This window comes from Eublepharis macularius, chromosome 6, assembly GCF_028583425.1.
Source record: "Eublepharis macularius isolate TG4126 chromosome 6, MPM_Emac_v1.0, whole genome shotgun sequence".
In the NCBI taxonomy this organism is placed as follows: domain Eukaryota; kingdom Metazoa; phylum Chordata; class Lepidosauria; order Squamata; family Eublepharidae; genus Eublepharis; species Eublepharis macularius.
Genome location: NC_072795.1, coordinates 8,890,530 through 8,918,457, shown reverse-complemented (window position 1 = coordinate 8,918,457; position 27,928 = coordinate 8,890,530). Strand labels below are relative to the sequence as shown.

Genomic DNA, 27,928 nt, shown 5'->3' with positions numbered 1-27,928 from the left:
GGAGCACAGGCAGGAACTGAAGAAAAAGCATCCCAGATTCCCAGTTATACAGGAAAGCTACAAACACAGAGGGGAAAAAGATAATGTGGATACCAGCAACTTTGATATCAGTGCTGGCCTGTCTTCTGATCATGCACTTCCTGAAACAATGCTGGTCACACAAGAACTATCCTCCAGGGCCTCTTCGGCTTCCTCTCATTGGAAGCATTTGGCGGATAATACCGAACTTTTCTCAGGATACTTTCATTAAGGTATGTCCTTTAGAGTTGGTTTTCTTTTCTTTTTTCTAATTGAATTTTTACTTTTTAAACAATAAACAATAAATGAAATGTTTAAAAAACAGACAACATACACATAATATACAAGCAGAGAAAGAAAAAATATCAGAATAATAAAACTATTTAATACAGTGTGTGTGTGTATAGTATGTGGACAGATAGGGAAAATATTATGTAGAAATGTTAATCTGCTGAGTAAGAGGATGAGTGAAGAGATTTTCAACTTTTTGCCTTCCTGTGGTAGAAATAGGCTACTTATCTGAACCTGATGCTCTTCCAACAGTCACCTGTGCTGCCCCTGAGCCAAGATGATATTAATAGTTCTAGAGATTTCAGGATGGATTAGATGCTTTGGTCCCTTCTTTCAGGAGGACATTAGTTCATCTGCCAGAAGAAGGAAGAGCGCCTACTTTCCATTTCTTCAATATCAGCATATAATGCCCAGATCAGAGGACTTACACCAGGAGAGAGGGGAGGGTGGGCTGTGCACAGATAACCTCTAACAATCAGTCACATGTAAGCAATGTGGACTCCTCCTATGGGGGTTTTTCCATCCATCATATTGGTGGCTGTGAAGGAGATAAATCTAATAGTGGGTGAAGGAAAACCAGGGGCTGAGGAACTGCTCTTACAAATGCAGCATCAGCTTTGTTGTGTACATTAATTGCACAATGCTTCACAAAGATTGACGATGTCAAATAGAATCTTTGGACCCGTCTGTGACAGAAACGTCTTCAGAGAAAGCCGAGGAAGCGGCCATTAGTGGTGCGAACAAGAATGTTATTTTTTGGATTTGTTTTCTAGTCATTTTTATTACTAATTTTGTATGTACTCTTAAATCATTTATAGCTCAGGATGGCTAGCTGTGTGAGTGTGAGGTGGAATAGCAGGATTCCAGGAGGATAAGTGAAGAGCTTTTTGACTTCAAGACCAAGACCAACAAGATTTTCAGGGTGGAAGCTTTTGAGCATTAAAGTACCTGACACTCAAAAGCTTATTCCCTGAAAACTTGTTGGTCTCTAAGGTGCCATGGGACTCAAATTCAGGGCTCGGATTCATTGTTATGGTTGACTTACTTTTCCATTGATCTCAAATGGGAATCCATTTCTCCCTAGAATTACTTTTGTCACAGCCAGTGTGATGAAGTTTCCAAGAAGTTCTTTTCCTTCTTCCTCGGGAAAGAACAAAAGAAACCTGACAGCAAGGTTTAAGCTGTAAAGTCCTTGAAATAAACACTTTACTAAGTGATGGTTGAGAAATCAGTTAGCCTCAAAACAGAAGTGAAAGACAGAAACTTCTGCTTTATGAATTTGTACTCAAGACACGCCTCAACTAGAATACCGCAATTATAGAATACAGCCCCAAATACGTCTCCAAATTTTAGCTGGTTTTCATTAGTGCTTCTAGTCTAAGGGTTATTTCATAAATATAGTTGTACGCTGCTAAATACTAGGGGCTTTTGTTCGTGTCACATCATATCTGCTTGTTTCATTTGTGGCTTTATATAGATAATTTTTATGCTTGCAATTTCATGACCATATTATTGTACCATTTTTAACTTACGTGCCACCTCATGCAGGTTTCTGGAGAGGCAGCATATACAGTCTAAACAAAATTAAACTGAATCCCATTGGAATGTGAATATCAAAAATCCTCCTGAACTCACTGCATATCCCCTAATGCTTGGACATATACTGGAGAAAGCTCCATTTCCCACAAATGTCTTTCTGCTTATAATTAGAGATGGGAACGAACAGCAATCCGAACTAAAAAAAGCCATGAACAGCCCAATCAGCTGTTCGCAAACAAGCTGTTCGTGAGGCCCCATTCTAAACAAACAGGTGGTCATTGCAAGCCTTGTTCATTGCTGTTTGTTGCTGTTGGTCAAGCAAGACAATCTGGCAACTGCAATCATTTCCATTGGCAACCGGAGGCAGGGATTGTCTGAACTCTGTCTGAACTCCTGCTGTTGCCCTGGAAACCCCAATCTAAGCCCAATTTTGCTTGATAGGCAGGTCTTCCTTTCAAGTGTGGAGCTCTAAATTTGTTACAAGGGAGCAAAGAGCAGGGGGGAGGGGGGCTCCCAGCTCTGACTTTGCAGACAGTGAGGGAGAGACAGTTGCTGTTGGCATTTTGAGAGAGAGACAGGGAGAGTGCATTGGAGCTTGAATTTTCTTTGTGTGTGGTGGGATAGGGCTCTGCCTCTTCACTGCATATCCCCTAATGCTTGGACATATTCCAGGGAAAGCTCCATTGCCCACAAATGTCTTTCTGCTTATAATTTCAATCAAGAGTTTTCTGATAATGTGCTCTGCTTTTTGCCATTGCTGTAAGTGTTCCATAGATTACTTGCTCAGCAAGGCAGATGTTGTGTTGTTATGGATTTATTGATCAGAGGATAAAGAAATATTAACAATCACTCTTATTCAAGAATTCATGAATCTCTTATTAAGACTATAAGTCTAATAACACATACAATTCATACATATGACTTATACATCACTTATATACTGATAACTTGTATCACAAGAATAATACATGTATATCTGACAGAGTCCCCGTCCGAGGACTCGGGCGTATACAGGCAGATGGAAATCAACCAGGTAAATCCTAAGGTTATTAGTGAAGAATTTCCAAAGTAGGTATTGCTTCTTTACCTACAGAAAGAGAAAACAGAAGAAAAAGCAATACCTACTTTGGAAGATGTTCCCCATCTTGCCCCCCCCACTCCAGCCAGATGAGTGACAGCAGTTACACAAAGAACAAGATGAGTGCCAGATCCCCTCTCTCCCACTTGGAAAATACGGGGACCTGGCTACCCCCCTGCTGCAAGCCACATATTCTTCTATGCTGAGTGCCAATGTTTGTTAATGCATTTCTTCTTCTCTTGTATTTTCTGGTTTAGTTAGCCTTATATGTTGAAATTTGTATAGTTATTTAAAAGTTCAAGTAAATAACTAAACCAAATCAAACATACATATACATAAAGTGGTAGTACTGTATATCAAGGGGGCTGCCACACAGAGCTTGAAATGAAGTGTCCCAGAGGCAAGATGGTGTGGGAAGAAGTGAAGGAAGAGAAGACAACTGGGAGGGAGAACAGGCAGAGAGAAGAGCTTCACAGGGCTCCTGAGAAGCTGAGGAAGAATGAGGTTAATATGTCTATTTGGAATCATCTTGTCTTCTGGAAGATAATGCTTCTCTTTTTTGGTCCGAATGGCAGCTGGCAAAGCAATACGGAAACATTTACACGATATGGGCAGGGTCTTTGCCTGTGGTGGTACTGTCTGGAATTGAAACAGTGAAAGAAGGTGTGGTCAAACATTCAGAATATTTTGATGAGCGACCAGAAACTCCTTTCTTTAAAGCCTTAGGAAATGAAAATGGTAAGTGCTTATGAAGAAGAAAAGGTTTTCTCTGTTTTCCTTGCAGTGAAATCCTCAAGGAGTGTCACACAAAGCACCATTGTTCTCATTTCCTCCATTTTCTCCTCAGCGGGAACCCACATTGACCTACACCATCATTCTCCCATTCCTCCATTTTAGCCTCACAACAACTCTGTGAGGTAGGTTAAGATGAGAGTGTATGACTGGCCCGTTACCCAGCAAACCTCCATATCAGAGTAGAGTTTGAGATCTCTCAGGTCCCTTTCCAACCAGCACCATGAATTGGACCTAGAAAGTAATCTGTAGTCAGTGAAGGACCTCAGAATAGCAGCAACAAGATTCCCACTAGCTATTTATTTATTTAAGCATTTGTACTCTGCCTTTTCACATAGCTCAAGGTAGCATACAAAGCAATTAAACATTTATCATTTGAAAGGAAGATAAAATCTCTCTTCCCTGTGACCACCTTTACACATCACCTCCCACTGTAGACTTCCCTAACATAAGTTCAGGGGTTTCACTGGCAGTTGAGAGCCATGTGTTTAACCTCTATTTTCTAGGCAGAGAGCCCTGACCCACATCTATACCGGGTCCTCTATTTCCTCTCTCAGAGGCTCCACCAGACAGTCAGTTCATTCCCTAAATTTACTTCCTCTCTCAGCAACTGCTCCATATGCTGCCACAATTTATTTTAAACTTGGCCTGTTTGTCTTAACCAGAGTGTCTGAGGTTTGTTAGTGTGTCTTGTTTCCCCTCAGCCAACAACTTCAAGCCAGCCAGGATTAAAACAAAAACAAGAATAAATTTTATTTGCAACATAGAACACAGGAGTGAATGATTTTAAAACATAAATATACTGTGGTTTAACAGGGAATATTTCAATGTGTCAGAACTGGTTTGTAACAGCCAGCAATATCTTTGCTGCCTCCTCTTAGCAGCTCCAAAAGCCTTCTTCACCACTCTAACTCTTTTCAACTGACTCCAACTGCCACTCGCCCAGCATTCCACCTGTTCTCATTGGCTGTTTCTGAGGACAAGCAGAGTTGGAACCAATCCTGTCTAAAAACCCTGTCTTCCAGTTCAAGGTTGGTGAATGACTTTATACCTAGCCCAAGTCAGCTGTGTCAAAGTAACCACACTGGAATCATCCAGCCAGGTTTCAGTCAGGCTAGTCCCAGTTAAGAAGAGGGCTGCCACATTTTGAACCACTTGAGCTTTCCAGAATGTCATCAAGGGCAACCTCATGGGGAGCATGATACAGTACTCTACCTTCAAGACATGGATCAGTATGACTGGATCTGGCATCTGCAAATAGGGAGTAATCAGCAGAGGCTGTGGAGGGCAGTGAGAGAATCTTTCCTCTCCCCAGCAATCCCAAGCCCTCTATCTTTTAAAACTACAGTTCCCAAGTAAAATTGCATCACTTGACATATTAATTAACATATGCCTAGTGTCTTGTTTAGCCTGATGCTCAGAGCAGAATCTTTAGAGAAAGACTGCTTTAAGTAGCATTTTTTTCCTGCCAATGGGATGGATTCAGCACGGCTAGTCCTTGTACCAAAATTGATGGTGAGGCCATGATAAGAACATGTTAAATGACTTTATAAATCTATGTGTTTTTTTCTCACACTCTCTTTCTCTTATAGATAGGAAGATTTACTTTCACTGTGTTTCTCCAAAGCCAATTTACATTGTACATTGTTTCTCCATGCAAACTGTCCAAACTTTTCTCATGTTATACATATTTTAGCATTTAGCATTTAGGGGAGATGTCCACGTGTAATACATTTGAATGCAAAAACTGCAATATATGGAGATGCCATGATATTGCCTTTAATCACAAGCAGGGCTTTTTTTCAGCAGGAACGCGGTGGAACGGAGTTCCGGCACCTCTTGAAAATGGTCACATGGCTGGTGGCCCCACCCCCTGATCTCCAGACAGAGGGGAGTTTAGATTGCCTTCCGCGCCACTGAGGGGAGGGTAATCTAAACTCCCCTCTGTCTGGAGATCAGAGTGCGGGGCCACCGGCCATGTGACCATTTTCGCCGAGGGCAATTTAAACTTTAAAAAACTCCCCCCTTGTTCCAGCTGACCCAAAGGGACGTCATTGTGCGATCTTGAGTTCTACCACTGAGTTCCACCACCTCTTTTCCAAGAAAAAAAGCCCTGATCACAAGTATGTCTGTAGTGATCTCTTTTATACTTTTTATGCAATATGACAGTGAATTGGGATGTAAATACTGACTTTTTAGAACTATTTTATGAACAAGCCCTAAATCTCTTAGTAGTTAAAACTGGAAGTAAGTAGGGCCCTTGTATGTTTGTAAACCTACAAGACAAATACTACAAGACAGTGAACAGTTCCAAGTCAACATTACAGTTCTTAAAGGATCAGTAACTCTGGAATGTTCAGGAGCGCAAAGACATTGCATTTTGCACTTTCTAGGCTAGTAACCTAAAACAATTTACATGAATTGTTATAATTTTTCACGGATATCTTTAGGTATTGGACTTTCAAATGGTCACACCTGGAAGCAACAGAGGAAGTTTGCGATACTTATCCTGCGGAAGCTGGGACTGGGGAAGAAGGGCATAGAGCACAAAATAGAAGAGGAGGCCCATCAGCTTGTTGAGACTTTTGCACGTGCAAAGGGTATGTATTACTAGGAGATTACTCTGACATTTGTACCAGTATGCAGAACTCTGTCTGTGGATTCTCATTCTCTCTATTTTTAAACTCACATGGAGCACAAGGCATTCTAACACGGCATTTTCAAGGTGTTCCAAATAGTTTGTTTTAAAAATGTGTGTTGTTTTTGTTATGCTACTGACTCTACCACTCTTCTGGAATGCCAGATGGGAGCTTTTGCAAGTGTCCTTCCTTCCTTCCTTCCTTCCTTCCTTCCTTCCTTCCTTCCTTCCTTCCTTCCTTCCTTCCTTCCTTCCTTCCTTCCTTCCTTTTGGGCCTCCCCCTCTTTTCAGACAGTTGTTTCCTAAAACAGCTCTAGTCAATTAAGAGAGACAAATACAGCCCTCAGATGTATAATCTAAAATGACAAGGCATACAGAGGAAGGGAAGGAACATGTAGATGTCAGCAATGTCTGATAGTGTGAGACCTTTTCACATGTTATATTATCCCCTTGTAGAATGGCTTTTTCTTTGCTTAAGGTATAACCTATAAATGATTCTACACAACAATAGTGTGTCTTTCATTTCACATTTGCAACTGCAACTCACATTGTCTAACCTTGGAAAACCCAGTATGCACGAACACTTGAAACAGCCTCATACTTACTTATTTATTTTTTATTTTATTCGACTTATACCCCACCCTTCCTGCTAGCAGGCTCAGGGTGGCTTCCAACAAATATATTATTAAAAATTCAATAAAACATTATAAATAGTATAAAAACCAATACTGATACACAATTTTATATCAGCAGCATAAAATAATGTCTGTTTTCAGTTACACAGCTCGGACCCATGCCTCCACCACAACCATTTGTCCCTAATTGCAATCCAGGTATTTTGTTCATAATGCTCAAATGATCCTGTGTAGCAATCTACATAATCACCTCTTTCCTCCCCGCAACCCCCAACCCCAGAATGGCAAAGTAGCCATGGCAGACTGGAGTTTCCTGGGAGGGATTTTAGAAGAAGTGAATATTGCATACTGAAGTGCATACTGACTCAGATCATTGGTCTATCAATGGTCTATCAATATTGTCAGACTTACATCAGCTCTCCATGGTGTTAGGTAGAGGTCTTTCACATCATCTACCACCTTATCTTTCTAACTGGAGACACCGGGGATTGAACCTGGGACCTTCCACATACAAAGCAAATGCTCTACCATTGAGCCATAGCCTCTCTCCAACATGTCAAATAGATGTCCAGTCTTGCGTACAGGTGGGTCATATAATGTTAGAGGTTTGTCTGACAATGTTGGAAGCATGATCACATCTAGAGATGGGCACGATCGGCATTATGATAGAAAAATACCCACAATAATGGTGTTCGCGCAATCGGGACCTGGCGGATCGGTGCCGTCCATGGCGACTGATCCAGCATTCGGGGGACTTCATCGGGGCTTGATTCGGGCCATCGGGATCTGATCGGGGATGCAGACAATCAGGCGCCAGTAATCTATTCCCGGGGCAACGGAGCCAGGGGAATGCCTGAGCTGTGTTTGCCCTCCTTCTGTCGCCCTGGAAACCCGAATGGAAGCCCAGCTTTCCTTGATTAGCAGGGCTTCCTTCCAACCACAGAGCAGCAACGCACTCACCAGTTGGGAGAAGAGACCCAAGGGAGGGAAGGGGAGGGGGGTGTTCTGTAGCCATGGGCACTCCAAACATTTTTTGCTTTTTAAAAAAACGGGGCTTTGTAGGAGGAATGGCTGTTTTTCTGTCTGTCACTCTGTTTTTAACCTGCTTTTAAAACACTATTTTGTGGGAAAACCTCATTCATGGCTGTGTGTGTGTGCTTTTGGAAGACTGGCTGCTTGCTTGCTTTTAAAATCAGGTGGGGAGGAATGGAGGATTCTGTCCCTGCTTTTTTTAAAAAGCTGGCTGAAACATGTTGACGGGGTGTCTCTCTCTATTTGGAGAGGCAGGGACGGGTTAAAAACTTTCCCCCCCTCTGCTCTAAGTGTGTGTGTGCGTGTGTGTGAACGTCCCCTCCCTGAGGGGAGGCGGCTCGTCGCTGGGTTAAAAACTTCATCCTCAAGTCTCATGGGGAAGATGAATCATGGAAAGAGCCCCCTCGATCCTTAAACACGCACTGCTTAGCATTATTTCTAAGGAATATGGATTCCAAATTAAACATCAACTTTCCCTTCCTCAAAAGTAAGGAATTTGAATGGGAAGGTGGGACTCCTGGGCAGAACCAACCAGTGGTAGCTGCAATTCCCCTTCAGAGGGGTCTGGACTTGGCTTGTAATAGGATGGGGTTTTGTGTTTGGCATAGGAGAGTTTCTGTTTGCTCATGAAGCTCTGTCGAAATATTCAAAGCTGAGATTCAAAAGTGACTTGTTTATTCTTCATGCATACATATTTCTTCCCCATGCTGTTCCAGTGACAATGAGGTGGCATGTTGTCTAGGCATCTGCATAATGGTCCCCCTTCCCTTCTGAATGTCTGACATCAAGGTGCAGTCCAGTTCAATGATTTTCTTGCACTGCAGCTTACAACTAGAGATGGGCACGACCCAAAAAATTTTAACGATCCAGAGGATTGTGGATCAGCGCCGATGACAATCCCAAAATAATGATCCGCGCCGATCATCTCCCATTCCCGAGCCGTGGATCGTGGATCATGGATCGTGGATCGTGGAGGCCAAAGCGGGGCACGCTGGTATTATGTGGGAAGGTGGGTGGTGCCATCGGCTGCCGGGCCTGGCAGGCACGGGGAGGCGGTGATGAGCTGCCTCCCCTCAGGGGGCGGGGGGTCTGGCCACTCGTCTGTGCTTGGCCATCAGAGCTCCCTATCAGGGTTTGCAGGGATGAGATTGGAGTGCCCATGGCTACAGAACACTCCCTTCCCCCTCCCTCCCTTGGGTCTCTTCTCCCAACTTGTGACTGCTTTGCTGCTCCGTGGTTGGAAGGAAGCCCTGCTGATCAAGGAAAGCTGGGCTTCCATTCGGGTTTCCAGGGCGACAGAAGGAGGGCAAACACAGCTCAGGCATTCCCCTGCCAGGGGAATAGATTGCTGGCGCCTGAGTGTCTGGATTACCCGATCCGAGCCTGATCGCCTCGATCCAGGCCTCTCCCAACCGCTGGATCGTTGGCCATGGACGATCATGATCCGCTGGTTCACGATTGCGCAATCACCATTTTCGTGGTTTTTTTTTTATCGTAATGCAGATCGTGCCCATCTCTACTTACAATCCATCTCAAGAAATGGCACAGCACAGCTATCCATCTTTCTCTGCCACCACTGGCAGTCTTAGCTATGTGGCAACTGGGACAGATGCCCCAGGGCCTGTGCTGGGAAAGCCACAGGGCATGTGTGCATGGGTGACCACTGTGCAGATGCCTTGGATGCTGCTGCTGTCTCTGCCACAGCTTCAGCAGCAGCTCAAGAAGCAAGTGAGAGACAGACACCACCTCACCCAACTGCCATGAAGCCGCTCTGCTTGCCCCTGCCTGCTGTTCTATACAAGACCACAAGGCCACCAAGACCACAGCATTTGCTCACACACACACCCAAATAGAGTTGCCAGATGGGGTCTGACCTAATACCGGATCCTACGGAGAAGCAGGGGGGAGTGATTTACCTTTCACGTGTGCAACAAGCATGCACTCCTGGGTGGCACCGCTCAGCTACAGAAAGCCTAGCTAGCACCTAGGTGGCCATGCTACTTTCCCAGTCCAGCCCAAGTGGCTGGTATTTGGGGGACCTTATTTCCTGACATTCCCCCCAAATACCAGAATGTCTGACAACCCTTCACCCCAGAGACCATGTGATTTGATGCCCAAAGGTCTGGATAAAATATCAAAGTAGGAGCCCTTGAACTAGCATGACCTTTCTAACGAAAACTTTTCTGGTGAATCTTGGCAGTACTTCTAATCACTGCTGCTAATTAGGAAGGTACTGAGCTAGAATTTTCAGATGTGTGTTGCAAGTGTGTCCTGGCCTCGGTTCAGCAAAGGCATATTTTCAAGAGCAAGAACTGCAGGTACAAACAGAACCCCCTTTGCTTGCTATGCGGGAAGTAGCACCTTTGGGGATGAGAATAAACTCCACTACTGAGTAATTCCTGTGTTGTTTAATGTGTTAGTCATAGAATTGTTTATGCGCTGTTTCAGCATTTCTTCAGCTCTGTATTGGTTTTCTGCTGGTTTTTAAATCTTTGCAAATTTGCATACACACACACACACATATTTACATGTTATGGTGACTGCCTTCTCACCACCACCCACCCTAAACTTCTCTTCACATGTTTGGGGCTTCCCAGGCAGTAAAGGACCACACCACCTGTCGAACCTCTCTTAGCAGTTAAAGAGCCTTGCCCAAATACACACAGGGTCCCCTCTTTCCTCCTTCAAAGGCTCCAACAGGCAGGCAGCCTGTTCCCTATATATACCTCCAGTCACTCAGCTACTGCCCAGAACTATTGGGGAAAGGGAACTTAGAGTTTACTTTCCCTTGTATACGCTGCCACTATTTAGATTAAATATATTGGCCCATTTATCATGATGACCAATGCCTGAGGGTTGTGTATGTGCTATATTTTCCCTCAGCCAATGACTTCAAGCCAGCCAGGGATAATCAAAACAAAATTAACCTTTATTTGCAAGATAGAACACTGGAGTGAATGATTTTAAAACTCATCAGTACACTACGTTTAAAACAGAGAATGTTTCAAAGTAACAGAACAGATTTGTAATCAGTTATATCTCTGCTGCCATCCCTCAGCAGCCCCAAAGCCTTCTTGCCTCACTTTCCACCCTTTCGACAAACACCTGCTATCATTGGCCCAGTATCCCACCTGCTCTCATTGGCCGCTTCTCAGGAGAGGCAGAGCTGGAGCCAGTGCAGTCCATCACACAAGTTTATTGAAATGCCTTTGATATTAACTGTACTGACTCACACTGTGTAATCTGCCCTGAGTCTCAGTGAGAAAGGCAGACAATAAATAACAAATAAATTATTTTAGCCTGCCTAACGGCTTGAGTGACTATGATGGAAAATTTTGTCTATCCATGAAGTTCTCATTCCTGCTACCATGCCATACCTCCCTCCACGCATACATGCAAATGTAAGAATGCTTTCCTTGAAGAAATCTCTGCAAAAAAGATTTGAGTAGGATTCTGAGTAGACCTAAATAGGATTGCTCCGATAGCTTTTTTATTACAACTGGTGAGACTGGTAGAATTTAAGATTTACATTTTCTACATTTCAGTATACTAATTAGTAGTATGTTCTTTACTTGTTTTCTCATGCCAAGATAAATAGTAACAGATTTCAGCGGCCCCATTTTCTCAGGGATCACTCCATGGTGAAATCCTACTTTCAAAACTAAGCAGAGAGGCAAAATTAATATTAAAACAAACATTTCATTTTTCAGGGCAGCCTCTTGACCCTTCATCGCCTGTCTCTAATTCTGTCACCAATGTGATCTGTTCTCTGATTTTTGGTCAACGGTTTTCTCTCAAAGATGAAGAATTCATCAAGTTGAAAGATGCCTTATGGAATATCATACAATTTTCAATGACCTTCTTTCAGTTAGTGAGTTGCCTTTTTTCCCCCTCCAAAGCATTCACCAGTATAATATACTAACATTTAACTGAATCTCTTTTCTTATCTGGACTTGACATGAATTTGTATCCCCTTGAATTTAGAGCTGGAGACATGTGAAGTGGGGAGAGGGAGAGGGGATGGTCACTGACAAGGAGACAGCAGATATACTGTGGAGGACTTCTAAGGGGTTTCTCGAGTACATTTCTGCACATATACAGGAAATTTTAAATTATATGAGATATACAAGCTTTGTTCAGTTCTAATAATGACAGCACTACTTAATTTAGCATTATTTTTATGTATGTACACATCGGTGTATTTATAGTTTACCTTTCTCACTGAGACTCAAGGCAAATTACACAGTTTAATTTAATTTAATTAATTGAATTGAATTGAATTTATTACATTTATATTCCAGCCCCCCCGTATCAGCGGGCTCAGAGCGGATAACAACAATTCAACATATTGCGTTTAAAATGTTGATAAGTTTATAAGATCTTCAATCCAGTGATTGCTAGGAAGTGAGCTTTTGTTTCTTCAGTGTTCAAGTATAAGTCTTTTAGCAATTGTAAGTTCACTGAGGGTCCAGTTTTGCTGACCATTAGTTCAGTTCCAAAAGATAGACAAGTAGTTTAACAGTGCATTTACATCCTCAAAAAAAATGAGTTTTCTAATTTAAAATTAATGTGACTAATAACTTCCTCCCCAAAGGGCTAAATGACTGAACATGTCCGAAGCATAGGCTTAAGAGATGCCAAAGTGGCGACCCAAAAGATAGGTTTATGGAATATATTACAGCGCCTTCTTGTGGCAGTCACATGACTTTGCTTTTTTCCTTCTTGTAGCTGTACGACACTCTTCCCTGGCTCATGAAACATCTCCCAGGGCCTCACAAGAAGGTATTTGCCTCCCGTGACTTTATAAGTTCCTTTGCAAGGAAGGAGGTAGAAAAGCATAAGACGCATCGGTCGCTGGTTGAGCCCCAGGATTTCATCGATTACTACCTACTTCAGATAGAGAAAGTAAGTACTGGCTTTGTGTTCAGCTCTTCTGAACCAGCATTGCATCACATGCTCATAGTTGATCTTGGGGCATTTTCTCCCTCCCAGCCTAACTGTATGGCTGTTGTGAGAATAAAATGAGAGAGAACCACGTATGTTGTTTGGGGTTTCTACGAGGCAGCATGGGATAAAAATGTAATACTAAGTATGTGTGGATTAATACTCCTGTGTATATCGAACATGTAGCACTGACTGTGAAGTACAGGCTATCATTTGTGAGCACAGGACACATACTTTTCCTAGCAACACATTGTTTCTTGTGCATTTATGTGGGGTGGAAAGGGAGAAGGCCATTCGGGGTAAATTTTGAGAGCCAGTGTCATGTATTGGATAGAGTGTTAGATTGGGATCTCAGATACCTGGATTCAAATCCACAGCTTTCCATGGAAGTTTGTTGGTTGAAGTGGGGCCAATTATTTATTTCTTTATTTAGAATATTTCTATGCAGTCTCTTCAGAGTTCTGCTTGAGGCCACTTGCAAAAGAATCACTGTATTAAAAAACCAGTAAAAAACTCGAGTTACACTTTGCCACCCTTCCTTGTAGAGTGGTTAGGAGGATAAAACAGAGGAGGGGAGAATGATAGTGTAAGCCACTCTGACTTCCCATTGGGGAGATATTGGGATATATACCTAAAAGAGCCATCGCGGTGGAATGGTTAGTGTTGGACTAGGATCTTGGAGACCTCGGTTCGAATCCCCCTCTGCCATGGAAGCTTGCTGAGTGATCTCGGACCAGTTGTACGCTCTCAGCCTAACCTACTTCACAGGGTTGTTGTGAGGATAAATGGAAGAGAGGAGAACAATATAAACTACTTTAAATCCCCACTGAAGAGAAAGGCAGGGTGTAAATGAAATAAACAAAGAAAGAAAGAAATGAAATTAGAAAGGGTCAACTCCCCAAGCTCTGTAATCTGCCATATTAGAGGCTGGCTGTAGTGACAGAGCAACTATGCCTCCCGCATTAGATTTTTATACAGCAAGTGAAGTGATTGGCCAGATGCAAATTGTCTTGCCCCTTTTGTCCCACTAGTACATCTTTCAATTTGCTTTGATACTTAGGCCAAGACACCCCTACATTTTATTGAGTAAATTGATGAAAGGAGCTTTTTGGGGAAATGATTAAATATTTTTAAAAAACATGCATTCAAACACAAAACACACTTTTTTCATAATATCTGTTTTCCATTGAGCTAAGCCCAGGGTTGCCAACATCCAGGTGGGGCCTGACATGCTTCCAGAATTCCAACTGATGTCTAGACAACTGAGATCAGTTCTCCTGAAAGGAAATGGCAGCTTTGGAGGTTCAGACTGTATGGAATCACATCCTCGTTCAAGTCCCTCCTCCTCAAGCTTTGCCGTCCCCCAGGAATTTCCCAAGACAGGATCGCATCCCTAGTTAAGCCCTGAGGTTGGAGATAAGGTGCCCTCACTAACTTGTGGGCTTCTGAGAACCAGGAGAAGGCAGGGGAAAGTACATTCCCACAACAGGTTAGGAACTGTAAATTTCGGGAAAGGCCTATTCAGGCTCGGACTTCCTTGGTCCTTGAAAACAAAAAGGACCTAAAAGAAAAAATCACTTCATAAGAAAAGAAAGATGAAGCAAAAGAAAAATTTCTTTGTCATATGCATGTTGATGGCAACTCAGCCCGAATCTCTGGATGACCTCTCCCAATGGCTTTTTTACGCAGATGTTGAAAAGCATGGGGGACCAGAAGTAATTCTGAGGGCCAAGCTACACATGACGAATGACACTTGAACAGCAAGTGTATTTCTCCCTGTTCACTTGCCCTCCACTCAATCCACTTGCCGTTCAAGTGTCATTCGTCATGTGCAGCTTGGCCCTGAGAGAGTGTGACTGGCCCAAGGTCATCCTTTGAATTCAGAATGGAGATTTGAACTTGTGAACTTCCAGGTCTTAGTTCAATATTATAAACACTATACCACCCTGGCTCCTTAAATAAGATGTCATTTAAAACACAGAATTTGAGGATTTACTGCAGGGGGGGGGGAAAGCTCCTATATTCACTTAAAGCTACTCCTGAGCCAACTGTATCCATTTCATATACATTTCAAAATGGAACAAAAATTATCAGTCATCACAAGGAAATGAGGAAGTTGTCAGCACATGTGTGTGTGGGTGGGTGGGTGAGGCCGGCACCACCATTGAGGTGGTGAGGCGGGAGCCATGGGTGCTGGGGCACCGGAGGGGGCGCCAGAGAGGGTGCCGGGTGGAGGCGCGTGCCACAGAGCTGGCATGCCTGGCCCACAGCTGCTGCAGCCAGCCAGCCTCCATTCACCGTCCCAGCCACCCGCCGGACAAAGAGGCCGGGTTTGCTGTGTGATGCGTGTGCATGCACATGGGGGTGCCCACGGGTGCCAGAAACCCTGGCACTGGCAGTGGGTACAGATAGGATTGTTATACCATATTAACCAAGATGAATACCAAAGTCATAAACTCCTTAATTAGTTTATTTGGTCCTTCACATGCAATTGAGATCTTTCTCATTGTTCATATTGTTCAATCTCCAGTATTTTCAGCATTTATACTTTCCAGGAACTTTGAATGGTGTTTTGCTACGAATAGCGAAATGCTTAGCATTCATTGTAAACTCCATTTTACTTTTCCCATTGTCAATAACAGAGCAAGAAAGATCCCGACTCCTCCTACAATGAAGAGAACCTGTCCCAGTGCATTTGTGACTTATTTGCTGCAGGAACAGAAACAATCACCCATATACTTCTCTGGGCACTAGTCCTCATGGCAAATCATCCAGATATCCAAGGTGAGAAACTGTTGTGCAATGTAAACGAACAAAGCCCCTTTGATATTTACACAGAATAAGCTAACTTTGGCTTTTTTAATGCAATGAGTTACATACTAGATTGCTGACAAACCCACACACACATCTAGTGTGACTCTAAAATGAGGAAGTCCAGAGATGCCACAAGCCCACACATGCTCCTGCCCTAGTCAAACAACACAGGTGAATGCTCAAGTCCCGATATCTGAATGAAAGCATCTCATTTTCATCTATGTTATTTCCCTAATCAAAAGTGAAACTATGCATGGAGAAGACCTAAACAAAATCTCTTAAAATGGTGAATTCACACCTACCAAGACTGGTGCATTACCCTGCCTTTCCCCCCGCCAGCCAGGTAAGCAGATGCAGGGGGTGGAGAGTGGGAGCGGGGGATCCCTTGACCCCAGCAGGGGAATGGCAAAACTAAAGGACACGACGGAACTCTAATGGCTATTGAAAGATACAAGATCTTCCATGGGGGAACTTATCTATACGTAACCGTTAACAATTAAAGTGCATTGTGCTCAATTATTCAATGACTAATAAATCCCGATTTACATATCACAATTTACTAATGAAAGTGCTCAGTGCTTATCCATCAATAAATACAACAATAAATATTATCAACTATGTAAAATTGATACCAATATCATACATAGTAAATACTAATATAATGTTCTCATTCAATCCAATGTAAACATCACTCTATTATTTGCAAAAAGACCATGAGGTATAGGCGAAGTCCTTCTACTCCCCACATTCACGGTGCTTATGGCTGTGAATGGAACCGTGAAGGCCATTCTGTAAATTTAGTTACTTTAGTCCATAGGTTTTCCCTCTGAATCATGCATAGATTTTCTCCAAAGTTTTGCATCCATTTTTATCATGCAGCTTTTTACTTGCTCTGTTTCTGTATCATATTGTAATATTTTGTATCTCCGTTGTTTAATTGTTCAAAAACTGTTTTATGTTTTAACTGGCTCCCTTTTTTCAGCTGTTTGTTCTTTGAATTTAACACAATTTGTTAATACAGCAACTATGGAATGTTTTTTCTTTCATCTTGAATTTCTTGCCATGATTATATTTTCCCTTGTTTATCCATCATATATTCATAACTTATATTATCAATTTTATTTATCATAAAAGACATCAATCGGAGATATCAATGGCAAGGTTGGCGGTCTTTTATTCTATTCCTGGAAGTCATATTCTTAATATTCCATCCCTCAAGATATGAGTGCTATCTTGTCTTTGAATAGTTTTTTAATGACACAGTCATAGGATCTTGATTTAGCCACAATTTTTAGACAATTCTCCCTCAGGTGTCATGATATGACTGAGCATGTCATAGAAGGATACATTCTCAGCAGCAACATTACTCTCATACATGCATTTTCTGTCAAACTGCTTCCAAAACAGCACACTTGACAGATTTTAACTTTGACTTTGTCATTCCCTAACACAGTGGGAGCAGGTAAGTCACCATACACTCCATTTTCACAAGTACCACCACATTCTTTGTGATAGTAAGTCTAGCCATAGGAAGAGAAAATGGTGAGCTTTCTGTTGTCTTGTGTTCCTTCTGCTTCCCTTGGTTCTGGTAAAATGAACTCTGACTTTATCAGAATGACTGCAGCTCCAGTATTTCTCAATGCAAGAACCTTATTTCTATAATTTCTGTAATAATCACTATTGATTTCCTCAGGAACCTCTAGCAGAGAGAGAAAGATGTTCAATAGCAGCAAGAGATAGAGATAATACACATCATTCTATCTCCATTAGCCACTATAAAGTTTTTATAGGTCCTTTCCAAACTAATAAAGGAAGTTGGTTGTTGTGGGTTTTCCGGGCTGTATTGCCGTGGTCTTGGCATTGTAGTTCCTGACGTTTCGCCAGCAGCTGTGGCTGGCATCTTCAGAGGTGTAGCAACAAAAGACAGAGATCTCTCAGCGTCACTGCTGGTGAAACGTCAGGAACTACAATGCCAAGACCACGGCAATACAGCCCGGAAAACCCACAACAACCATCGTTCTCCGGCCGTGAAAGCCTTCGACAATAATGAAGGAAGTGTTTACTTTATTGTTGTATCTGGGACTTTCCTCAAGTGAGGGGTCTCAAAACTTAAATCAGTGAGTCCCAAGTCCTGATCTTAAAAGATGTTCCTCTGTCTTTGGTTTACATAACTCTATTTCATCCTGCCTTTGAACCTCTCTCTCTCTCTCTCTCTCTCTCTCTCTCTCTCTCTCTCTCTCTCTCTCTCTCTCTCTCTCTCTCTCTCTGAAATTTAATTGGCTCTGTTGGAATACTTTATTCAGCTCCTGCAAGTCAGCTGACATGCAAGCTTCTTTAAAGGAATGATGTGGAATAATTTCATTTGCAATCCATATTTTTCAATGTTGCCTCAGTGCCATGTCTAAAGTGAATCTTTGATTTTATTTCCCTTAGAAAAAGTCCAGAAGGAGATAGATGAAGTTTTGGGTTCCTCTAAGTCATTCTCCTATCAAAACTGGAAGAAGCTGCCCTATACCAGTGCTGTGATACATGAGATCCAACGTTTCAAATATATCTTATTGTTTGGGGTCCCCCGCCAATGTTCAAAGGATGTGAACATTATGGGGTTTCTCATCCCTGAGGTAACGGAAGATTCTTCTCCTGTATCATATGTAAATTAAGCACCACACAACAGCACTTCAACTGATAAAACTGCTAACATTGCAGTTGACCTTCAGACTCAATCTGTTCATAATGCACAGTTTTTGTCAAACTGAGCCTCTCTTTTAATCACCTGGAAGATTTCCATGCGTAAGTACAAAAGTGGTTTGCAGAGGTGCAGTGCCAGCATTTAGCCTGGTGGCTGGGTAACTCCTAATCAGTATGCTTGATTCCTAGGCCCTGGGCGCTTTGATGACTATCTCTGTTTGAGAGCCTTACAGTATGTACCTTCCCCAAGTCCTGATGATCAGTGTGTATTCTGGTTGACTAAAACGAACAGCACAACACGTAGGAAGAAGCTTCACAGAGGTGAAGCTTAAGCTCCACCTGTGGCAATTTCCTAAGCTGAAATGATCCTGGGGAACTCTTCTTTGCCCTGGAAGGGAAAATTACATGCAGCATTCAGTGCATTCAAGGTTTTTCAGTGAGATAAAAAGTGGTTCCATGGGGCTGTTTTGGGTCAGGAAAACAATGTGGGAGTAGGGGGAAGCCCACTCCTTGCACATCATGATGCTTAACCTCTGCATGCATGAGAACTGAGTTCCCAACACAGAACTTGCAGTGCACACTCATCTCCAGGACCCATGAGGGACTGGTGGGAATAGAAGGAAAGTGTAATGTACAATATTGAGAAGCAGCTGCAACAGCCTCTCCAACTGGCAGCTGCTCCAGGACACCAGAGAGAGCAGCCAAGACTCCTCCAAAAGGTGAAAAGGCCCTTTGAAAGCACAGTGGCCAACTAGCCTGGCTCACAAGCAGGCAAAGAAGTGCAGAGACTAAGCACTGGAGGCCATTTCACCGGTTGGTTGCTGGACAGAGTACAAGTCACCCATGTGGTTGCCAGTCTCATGAACTTCCTGCCCACTGTATAGCAGACTGGCAGGCTGGAATCTGACCCGGAGGCTGCAGAAGCAACTAGCATGTCAGCCAGGAGAAGGAGGTAGCAGTGGGTCCCTGCTCAGCTGCTGATACGTACCTGGAAATAGGCACTTCTAGATGGGGCAGTGGACATCTTCCAGGCATGTGCAGCCTGGGGCAAGGCCATCATAAGTGGGAGGGTGAAGAACTAAGAACAGGCATCAGACCAGAGTCCTAAAACTTAAAGGAACAAGATTGGAGAGTGGGAGGAGAACCTGGTTAACCGGTGGAACCCCCCCCCCCATTTCAATACCTGGGGGAGGATCCAGAACAGTGGGGGGGGGGGCAACCCTGCCCCTCAACACACAGAAAGACTTTTAAAAGCAGCTATGTATTTGTTGCTTTTATGCAGCTTCAGTTGGCAACATTCCTCCCTCTGCTCTTCTTCCCTTACTATTCACAACCCTTTCCTTCACTCCCATTCCCGCCACATACCTGAAAATGTCAACCTTCATGCAAAAAACCCTAGTCAAATTCATTTTAGGTACCTAGGCTCTGAACTGGTGGAGAGTGCTCTCAAGTCATAGCTGACTTATGATGACTCCTGGTAGGGTTTTCCAGGCAAGAAACTAACAGAGGTGGTATGCTATTGCCTACCTTTGCAGCCTTAGACTTCGTTGGAGGTCTCCCATCCAATTACTAACCAAGGCCCACCCTGCTTAGCTTCTGAGGTCTGATGAGATCAGGCTCGCCTGGGCTATCCAGGTCTGAACTACACTCCTCCAAATTCACCCTGTTCATGGAAATGAATTTCACCATCTTTTTATGGCTAAGAAAGCTTCGGTCAATTCAGTTCACTGGGTGAGAACTTAGTTCAATTCTAAACATGCTTACTTAGAAATAATTCCCATCAAATTGAATGGGTCTACCTCAGAAGGAAGCAGGATTAGGATTACAGCCTAAGGAAGCGATCCTAAGTAGGTCTACTCAGAAGCAAGTCCCATTACATTTATCAGGGTTTACTTCCAGGAGAGTGTTTTTAGGATTGCAGGCTCTTCATTTGCAGGAACACTGGTATGAATCTCCAAACTTAGGAACTTTAAATGAAAATGCTTCAAGAAGAAAGATATAAAATATATCTATATGGGATATGTTTGTAGTTTATTATGGCAGAGGAGAATTAATAGACTTTAGCATGGGCTTATGGGTACAAGTGTGCAGCACCTGCGTTTATTAAGTATAAATAAAGAGGATCCTGAATTCATGATGACAATAAATATAAAGAAAGACCTTTCTCTCCCCTGGCTTCTCTCCTCTACCCATTTCTCCCCAGGCTTTTCTCCCTTTTCTCTTTCTCTCTTCACAGGCTTCCCCCTCAGTCTTTTCTCCACTTTTCCCCCTCCCCTACTCACTCACCACTTCGTCTTCCTCTCCCTCTATTTGCTGCAGCTTCAACTCAGCCTTTGTTCTGTAGGACTCAAAATACCAGACACCTGGAGGGGAGGGAGGAGAAGAGGAGGAAGGGAAAGGTGATGAAGGAGAGGGAACAGGGCAGCAAGCAAAAAGCTGGCCCACTCGCTACCGTGGAACAGGCGGGACTTAGTCAGGGGACCAGCGTCACTTGCAGGCCAGACTCACAGTGCCCTGGCTCTCTGCTCCCTATAGAGGGGCACACACCACTGGAGGGCTGGTCTGTCCAGGCTAGCTGCCCACTGCTGGCCTCTGGCTATGTAGCACCACTGCTGAGAAATTCGACCTGCGCTACCCAGGAGACCTAATGTAAAGTGGGAACTGGCGGCTCCCTTTTCCCCAAGATCTGGGGTTATTTTGGAAATCCACTTGGCAACCCTATGTTGGTCTCTAGGCAACCCCACAATAATGACTGGCTGATTCCGCACACCTTGGATAATGCACTTTCAATGCACTTTATCAATCGTTCGAGGTGGATTTTTTGTTCCGCACACAAAAAAATCCATTCCAAATGATCTATAAAGAGGATTGGAAGTGCATTATCCAACGGGTGCGGAATCACTCACTGTGTGACTTCATGAGACTTTGTGAGATCTCAGTTGGCATTCTGTGTTTTGAAGAAATTTTAACCCACAATTTATTTTTTGTTTTAGATTTTTGCGCATACCAAGGGATTGCCCAGGTCATAGCCCCCTCTGTACTTAGAACCATTGGATAGATTTTTTAAAATCCACATTCTGTGGCGATGTTTAGCATCATTATATATAAAAAAAACATTAGTACCAGCTCATGAGGACCAAAAATGAAATATGATGCTCTGGATACATCCTAATCCAACAGTTTCTTCCTTTCAGGGGGCAATAGTTATTCCAGATGCCCGCTGTGTTCTTTTTGATCCGAAGCACTGGGAGACCCCTCAGGAGTTTAATCCAAATAATTTTTTGGACAAGGATGGCAAGTTTGTGGAGAAAGAAGAATTCCTTCTATTTGGAGCAGGTAAGTGCAGATCTGTCTGTCTCCCTATCTGCTTGTTTGTCTGTCATATTTATTTGCAGCATTTCCACCCAAATAGGGTCCCCCAGGCAGTGAACATAAGACAATAAACATTGAAAACATTGAAATAACACTTAAAATGGATATATAAATACAGAAAAAATATACAAACACATAAACACACACAGAGAACCAGGGAGGAGGGCCAAGAGTTTACTATGGGTATACCAAACAAAACAAAAAGACTTCAACTGCTGGCAGAAGACAAAGACAGAGGAAGACAGGCAAATCTCCCTAAGGAAAAAGTTCCAGAGCTTTGGTGCCAGTACCAAGAAGGTCCTTTCCTGGATTTATGATCGATATTTTTATTAATATTATATTTGCTTCATAGTGCTGAAACCTCCCACTTATGCATGATTTGTGCGGATGGAAGGTAAATTCAAATGGCTACAACTTGGCAATACTGAGAAACTCTTTTGTTTTTCTCTTGTGGATAATGAGAAACTTCTTTCTTGATATAGCATCATTGAGCCAAATGGATGAGTAACACTTATTCTGCTGAGAGCTCCACAATATCTCAGGCAGAATTCATTTCCAGACCTTTGACCTCAGATGCTAAAACTGTAGTTCTCAGGCATGGAATGCATGGCCTTCTGAGTGCAAAGCTGTGCAATGGAGTGAGGATGACTCATTCCATGAAGTTTAATCAGTATAGCATTGCTGATGTTTCACTGAACTAAATACTCTTTATTGCATACCCATGGGCTGAACTGCTAAAGTACAAGTCAGTCCTACGCCTTCTGTGCTGTTGGTATAGATGCTTTTTTGCGTGGTGCAGTAAAATGCCTTGCACCCCAGAATTCATAGCAAATTTATAGTAACTGAGTCTGCACTCAGGCTAAGGAAAGGCAATGATGGGGAGGAAGCAGCGCAGCAAGCAGAAAGCTAAACTAAAAGGTGGTGATTAGAGATGGGCACGGACCAGCATTTGCCTACGGACCGCCAGTTCGGGGTTTGTGGGCTTCCACGGACCACGGTCCACGAACTTTTAACGGACCGGGCCCGGTTCAAGAACCGGTTCGAGTCAGAAAAGGTCTTGGTTTTCCCACAGATTTTCACTTCAGTCGACTTTCCCCACCAAAGGTTCTCATGTAACGCTCCTCGATTATCACTTTTCCAAAGAGACAAACAAAAACTTCCCCTCCCCTATTCTGACTGACCCTTACCCACCCTTGGGGGAAGGAGAGAGACTTGTGATCCTGTCCAGGAGAAGTGGCTGCCCACAAAACCCACCTACATGGGGCTGCATCAACAAGAGATGCCCTCCCTGGGGGGCGGGGAGACCAACTCTCCATGATGGGAAATGAATGGATGTTCTTGAGTGAAAGCCAACTCCGCAACAGGATCATGTAGTAATTCAAAGGCCTCTTGCTGGAATGGAAGGCACGGGAGGGATGGAAAGGATGTCTTCCACACCTTGAGGGAAGGAAACTTATGCTACCCTGTTCAGAGGGAGCCTCTTTGGGCAGTGGACAACGAGTCCCACCTTAGTGACGTGGTGTGTCAGCTTGCTTGCTATCAAGCAAGCTGACCTGGGCCGCTGTCCTACTTCTCACTGGACTTTGGGGATTGACCCTCAGAGGGGCCCTTGCGCTCGCAAGAGCAGGACAGTCGCCGACGAAACCCACTTCACCGAATGTGATGCAGTCCATCAAGGAAGCTCATCATGTTCCTTAGACTGTTTTGTCAGCATACAAATCATATCAAGAAAAAGAGGAGGTACTTACAAGGTGCCAGGGACAGGGCTTGTCATCGGGAGGAGGATAATATATGTTTGTAAAGCTCAGTGATCATGTGCCTTACACTGTTTCATCGATATACAAATACAAATCCACTATTTAGGGAGTGAAAAAGGCTTAGAAAGAAGTGAAGAAGACAGAGACCCCCAAAACCTGCTGCCAGTGGTTCTAGGGTGGGTGTTTCACAGAGGCCAGTAGCAGTCTCCCTCCTGCACCTCAAAAGCCAGGCTGGAAATATCCCCCCAAGTCACCCACTATTTACAGAGTGAAAAAGGCTTTGAAAGAAGTGAAGCAGACTGAGCCCCCCAAAACCTGCTGCCAGTGGTCCTAGGGTGGGTGTTTCACAGAGGCCAGTAGCAGTCTGCCCCCTGCACCTCAAAAGCCAGGCTGGAAATGCCCCCCCCAAGTCACCCACTATTTAGGGAGTGAAAAAGGCTTAGAAAGAAGTGAAGCAGACAGAGCCCCCCAAAACCTGCTGCTGGTCATCAGAGAGTGGGTGTTTCACAGATCCTAATAGCACTCTCCCTCCACTTGCATCTCATCAGCAGCCGAGAAAGAATGTGGGGGAAAGAAGGCAAGAACTCAGGCAGACAACGCCCAAAGCTGCCTTGCACCCACTGTGGGTCTGTGAGTGGGTGGCACCAGAGCACAATAGAACCCACCGGCAACCCAGAAAAAAGGAAGAGATTTGGGAGGGAGGGGGGATTAAGCCCGAGAAGAACCCAAGGACTCGAAAAATGCAGAAAGAAAACAGAGTAACCCGATAATGCGGTAAAAGGATTTTTTTTAAGTGCTCTCAAGAAAACTAGAATAGAAAGGAGGATAAAAAAATTAAACAGGAATGGAGAGAAGAGTAAGCTCTCTTGCAACTGAAGCCCCAAAGCCGCAAGGCACAAGCCGCAGTCTCACACCAAAAAAAAAAACCCTTCCCCACAGCAAGCAGTTGCTAAGCTAACTCGCGTCCCCGCGCCAGCAAAATGGAGCGGAGCTTCGGCGCTTTGTCTTTTATGCAGAAAGGCTGGTGATCTCTGTTTGACTGACAGAGCTGCCAATCAAGGTTTCCTGGGCTAAGATTGGTGTGTTCCAAACAGGGAAGGTGGCTCCACACCGCTGCCAAGGAAATTGTTTGAGCGGGACTCCTGGCATGACGGGCCAACGGACACACGGACAGAAAGCCCCAATGTTCGGCCGTTTCGTGAGAAAAACACGCGCCCACGGCCTGCGTGTTCGCGAAGGACGAACTGGGTAAGTTCGTGACGAAATTAGGTCCATTATGCGGACCGTGCCCATCTCTAGTGGTGATGGTGGAGAGTGCGCTCAAGTCACAGCTGACTTATGGTAACCCTTGGCAGGGTTTTCATGGCAAGAGACTAACAGAGGTGGTGTGCCATTGCCTGCCTCTGCAAACCTGGTCTTCGTTGGAGGTCTTCCATCCTATTACTAACCAAGGCCGACCCTGCTTAACTTCTGAAATTTGATGAGATCAGGTTCACCTGAGCTATCCAGGTCAGGACATGCAGGTGACCTAGCCAGGAAAAAATCCCTTCCCAAATTAGTTGTTAGGGAATATATACAATGGAGAGTAGATAGATTATAACTCGCTTGCTTATTTTCATATTTTCTCTGCAGGGGCCCGTACATGTATTGGGCAGCAGTTGGCAAGGATCGAACTCTTCATCTTCTTCATCAGTCTGCTGAGGTCATTCACCTTTAAGCCACCAGAAGGAGTGAAAAAAATCAATGAAGAGCCTGTGTTACTATTGGTAACCTTTCCCCATCCTTATACGGTCTGTGCTGTTCCCCGCAGCACTGGATCATCATAACCCACAAATAGAGAATCTTATTTATTACTATCCATTTCATCCTATTATATTGAAAGGTCATCTAACATTCTACTTTAGGTAGGTAGCCATGTTGGTCTGCAGTAGAACAACAGGATTTTGGCCCAGTGGTATCTTACAGACTAACACATTTTTCAGGGTAGAAACTTTCGAGAGCTCTCTTCTTCAGATACCCGGCACCCTAACATTCTGCTAATCCTTGGTGAAGCCAAATCATGCTGTCCTTTAGTTTCTTCATTTGATGAGAGCTATTCAGAGAAGAAAGTCAGACAGATCTATGCTGTTGTTCTTTTTTTTCTTATTATCACCTAACATATGCAATCCAGTTTGTTGATTCTGCAGAAAAGATCAATACAGGACGCTTTCCATATACAAAACTAAAAGTTGCTTATTGTATCTATGCACTCTTCACTGAATAAAATCTTTGATAACCTTTATCAGCTTTTTGTGCATTCAGTAGTCTTTTGAAAGTGACAAATCCGATTTTGAAAATGATTATGCTAAAAAAGCAAATGTACAGACTGGGAAGGACTGTCTTGACAATCAGTCTATAATTATGATTAGTCAAAATAGAAAAGAAGGTAATGGAGTGCTGATGAAATCTGCAATGCCTAGGAAAACTGAAGTGGGCAAAAGCTGCCATTCTGTGATACCTTAACAACAACAACAACAACATCCGATTTATATACCACCCTTCAGGACAACTTAACGCCCACTCTGAGCGGTTTACAAAGTATGTTATCATTGTATTGTCGAAGGCTTTCACGGCCGGAGAACGATGGTTGTTGTGGGATTTCCGGGCTGTATTGCCGTGGTCTTGGCATTGTAGTTCCTGACGTTTCGCCAGCAGCTGTGGCTGGCATCTTCAGAGGTGTAGCACCAAAAGACAGAGATCTCTCAGTGTCACAGTGTGGAAAAGGTGTTGGCAGGTCATTTATATCTACTCAGGTGGGGTAGAGAATTCCTGTGGAAGACATCATTGCAAATGTAGAAGCTGCCATTCGTCATCTACCTGATGAGGAAGCTGAGGAAATAAGAGGAGAGACAGCCAGGATTCTACGAAAGGCAAAGCTTCCCACCAGCAATATAACACGCAAGGAGAGAAATGCCATCAAGACCCTCAATGCAGATCCAGACATCATCATTCTACCAGCTGATAAAGGCAATGCTACAGTGATCATGAAAACAGAGGAATACAAAAAGAAGATTAAGGAACTCCTGGACCCCTCCACCTACAAAAAACTAAAACGAGATCCCACCTGCAAAATCACCAGGCTAACAAATGTGCTGATCAAGAATTCCTCACTACATACCGACACACAGAAAACTATGCATGACAGAAGCACAGCCACCTAGACTATATGGACTCCCTAAAATACATAAGGATTCAGTCCCACTCCGACCCATTGTGAGTGCCATTGGTTCACCGACATATGAATTAGCTAGACATCTGGCCGATCTCCTGCAGGACCACATCGGGAAAACCTCGTCTTACATCAAAGATTCAGCAGATTTCATCAACAAAATCAGTTCTCTGAAACTCAATCCACAAGACATACTTGTCAGTTTTGATGCTGTATCCTTGTTTACCAAGGTTCCAGTAAAAGACACTATTGCACTTATTAATCAGATTTTCCCAGAGGATGTAACAGCCTTATTCCACCATTGTCTGACAACCAGTTACTTCCAATGGGATAACGAATTCTATGAACAGATGGATGGGGTGGCCATGGGGAGCCCTCTCAGCCCAGTTATAGCAAACTTCTACATGGAACATTTTGAAAAAACAGCTCTAGAATCAGCACCCCACAAACCTAGTGTATGGTTTCGGTTTGTGGATGATACATTTATCATTTGGAGCCATGGGGAGGAAGAATTGATGGGGTTTTTGAATCATCTCAACAACATCCACCTGAACATACAATTCACAATGGAGAAAGAAATCGAGGGAAAACTCCCATTCCTGGATACCTTGGTCATCCGCAAAGCAAACTTTCAGTTAGGTCACAAGGTCTACAGGAAACCAACTCACACTGATCGGTACTTACACAAAAACTCCAATCACCACCCCCGACAGAAAAGAGGCATAATGAAAACATTAGTGGATCGTGCAAGACGGATATGTGAGCCGCACTTTCTCAATGAGGAAATTAATCATCTAAACCACGCACTTCAGGCAAATGGCTACTCCAGAAATGAAATCCGAAGAGCAATCAAACCCAGGATGAATCAAACAACCAAGGAAAAACAGTCTCCTACAGGAAAAGTGTTTTTGCCATATATCAAAGGAATTACTTATCAGATGGGAAAGCTTATGAAAAAGCATAACCTTCAAGCAGTATTCAGACCCACCCGAAAAATACAACAGATGCTACGATCAGCAAAAGACAGCAGAGACCCCCTCACCTCTGCAGGAGTATACCGTATACCCTGCAGCTGTGGACAAGTGTACATCGGGACCACAAAGCGTAGCATCCAGACAAGAA

At 43.6% G+C, this 27,928-nt stretch overlaps 1 protein-coding gene across 2 annotated transcripts; it reads left to right on the top strand.

Moving 5' to 3' along the window:
* On the top strand, positions 1 to 25,879 carry LOC129332403 (cytochrome P450 2J4-like). Of its 2 annotated transcripts, XM_054983500.1 has the most exons (10): positions 1 to 251; positions 3,502 to 3,664; positions 6,169 to 6,318; positions 11,734 to 11,894; positions 12,752 to 12,928; positions 15,610 to 15,751; positions 18,215 to 18,402; positions 21,664 to 21,805; positions 24,693 to 24,846; positions 25,231 to 25,408. In XM_054983500.1, exons 1-10 carry the CDS (start codon positions 84 to 86, stop codon positions 25,313 to 25,315), a joined length of 1,530 nt encoding a protein of 509 aa, XP_054839475.1. In that variant the 5' UTR covers positions 1 to 83; the 3' UTR covers positions 25,316 to 25,408. The 2 variants fall into 2 exon arrangements, with proteins under 2 accessions (XP_054839475.1, XP_054839476.1); XM_054983501.1 differs by lacking the exon at positions 24,693 to 24,846 and having other exon boundaries at positions 25,231 to 25,879.
* Positions 25,880 to 27,928: the final 2,049 nt, after the last annotated feature.

What these genes read in the sequence shown, in the direction of transcription:
- LOC129332403 (XM_054983500.1), top strand. Translation starts at nt 84, where the DNA reads ATGTGGATACCAGCAACTTTGATATCAGTGCTGGCCTGTCTTCTGATC. An exon ending in CTCAGGATACTTTCATTAAG is followed by an intron (nt 252 to 3,501) that starts GTATGTCCTTTA and finishes TCCGAATGGCAG; the next exon opens with CTGGCAAAGCAATACGGAAA. An exon ending in AGCCTTAGGAAATGAAAATG is followed by an intron (nt 3,665 to 6,168) that starts GTAAGTGCTTAT and finishes GGATATCTTTAG; the next exon opens with GTATTGGACTTTCAAATGGT.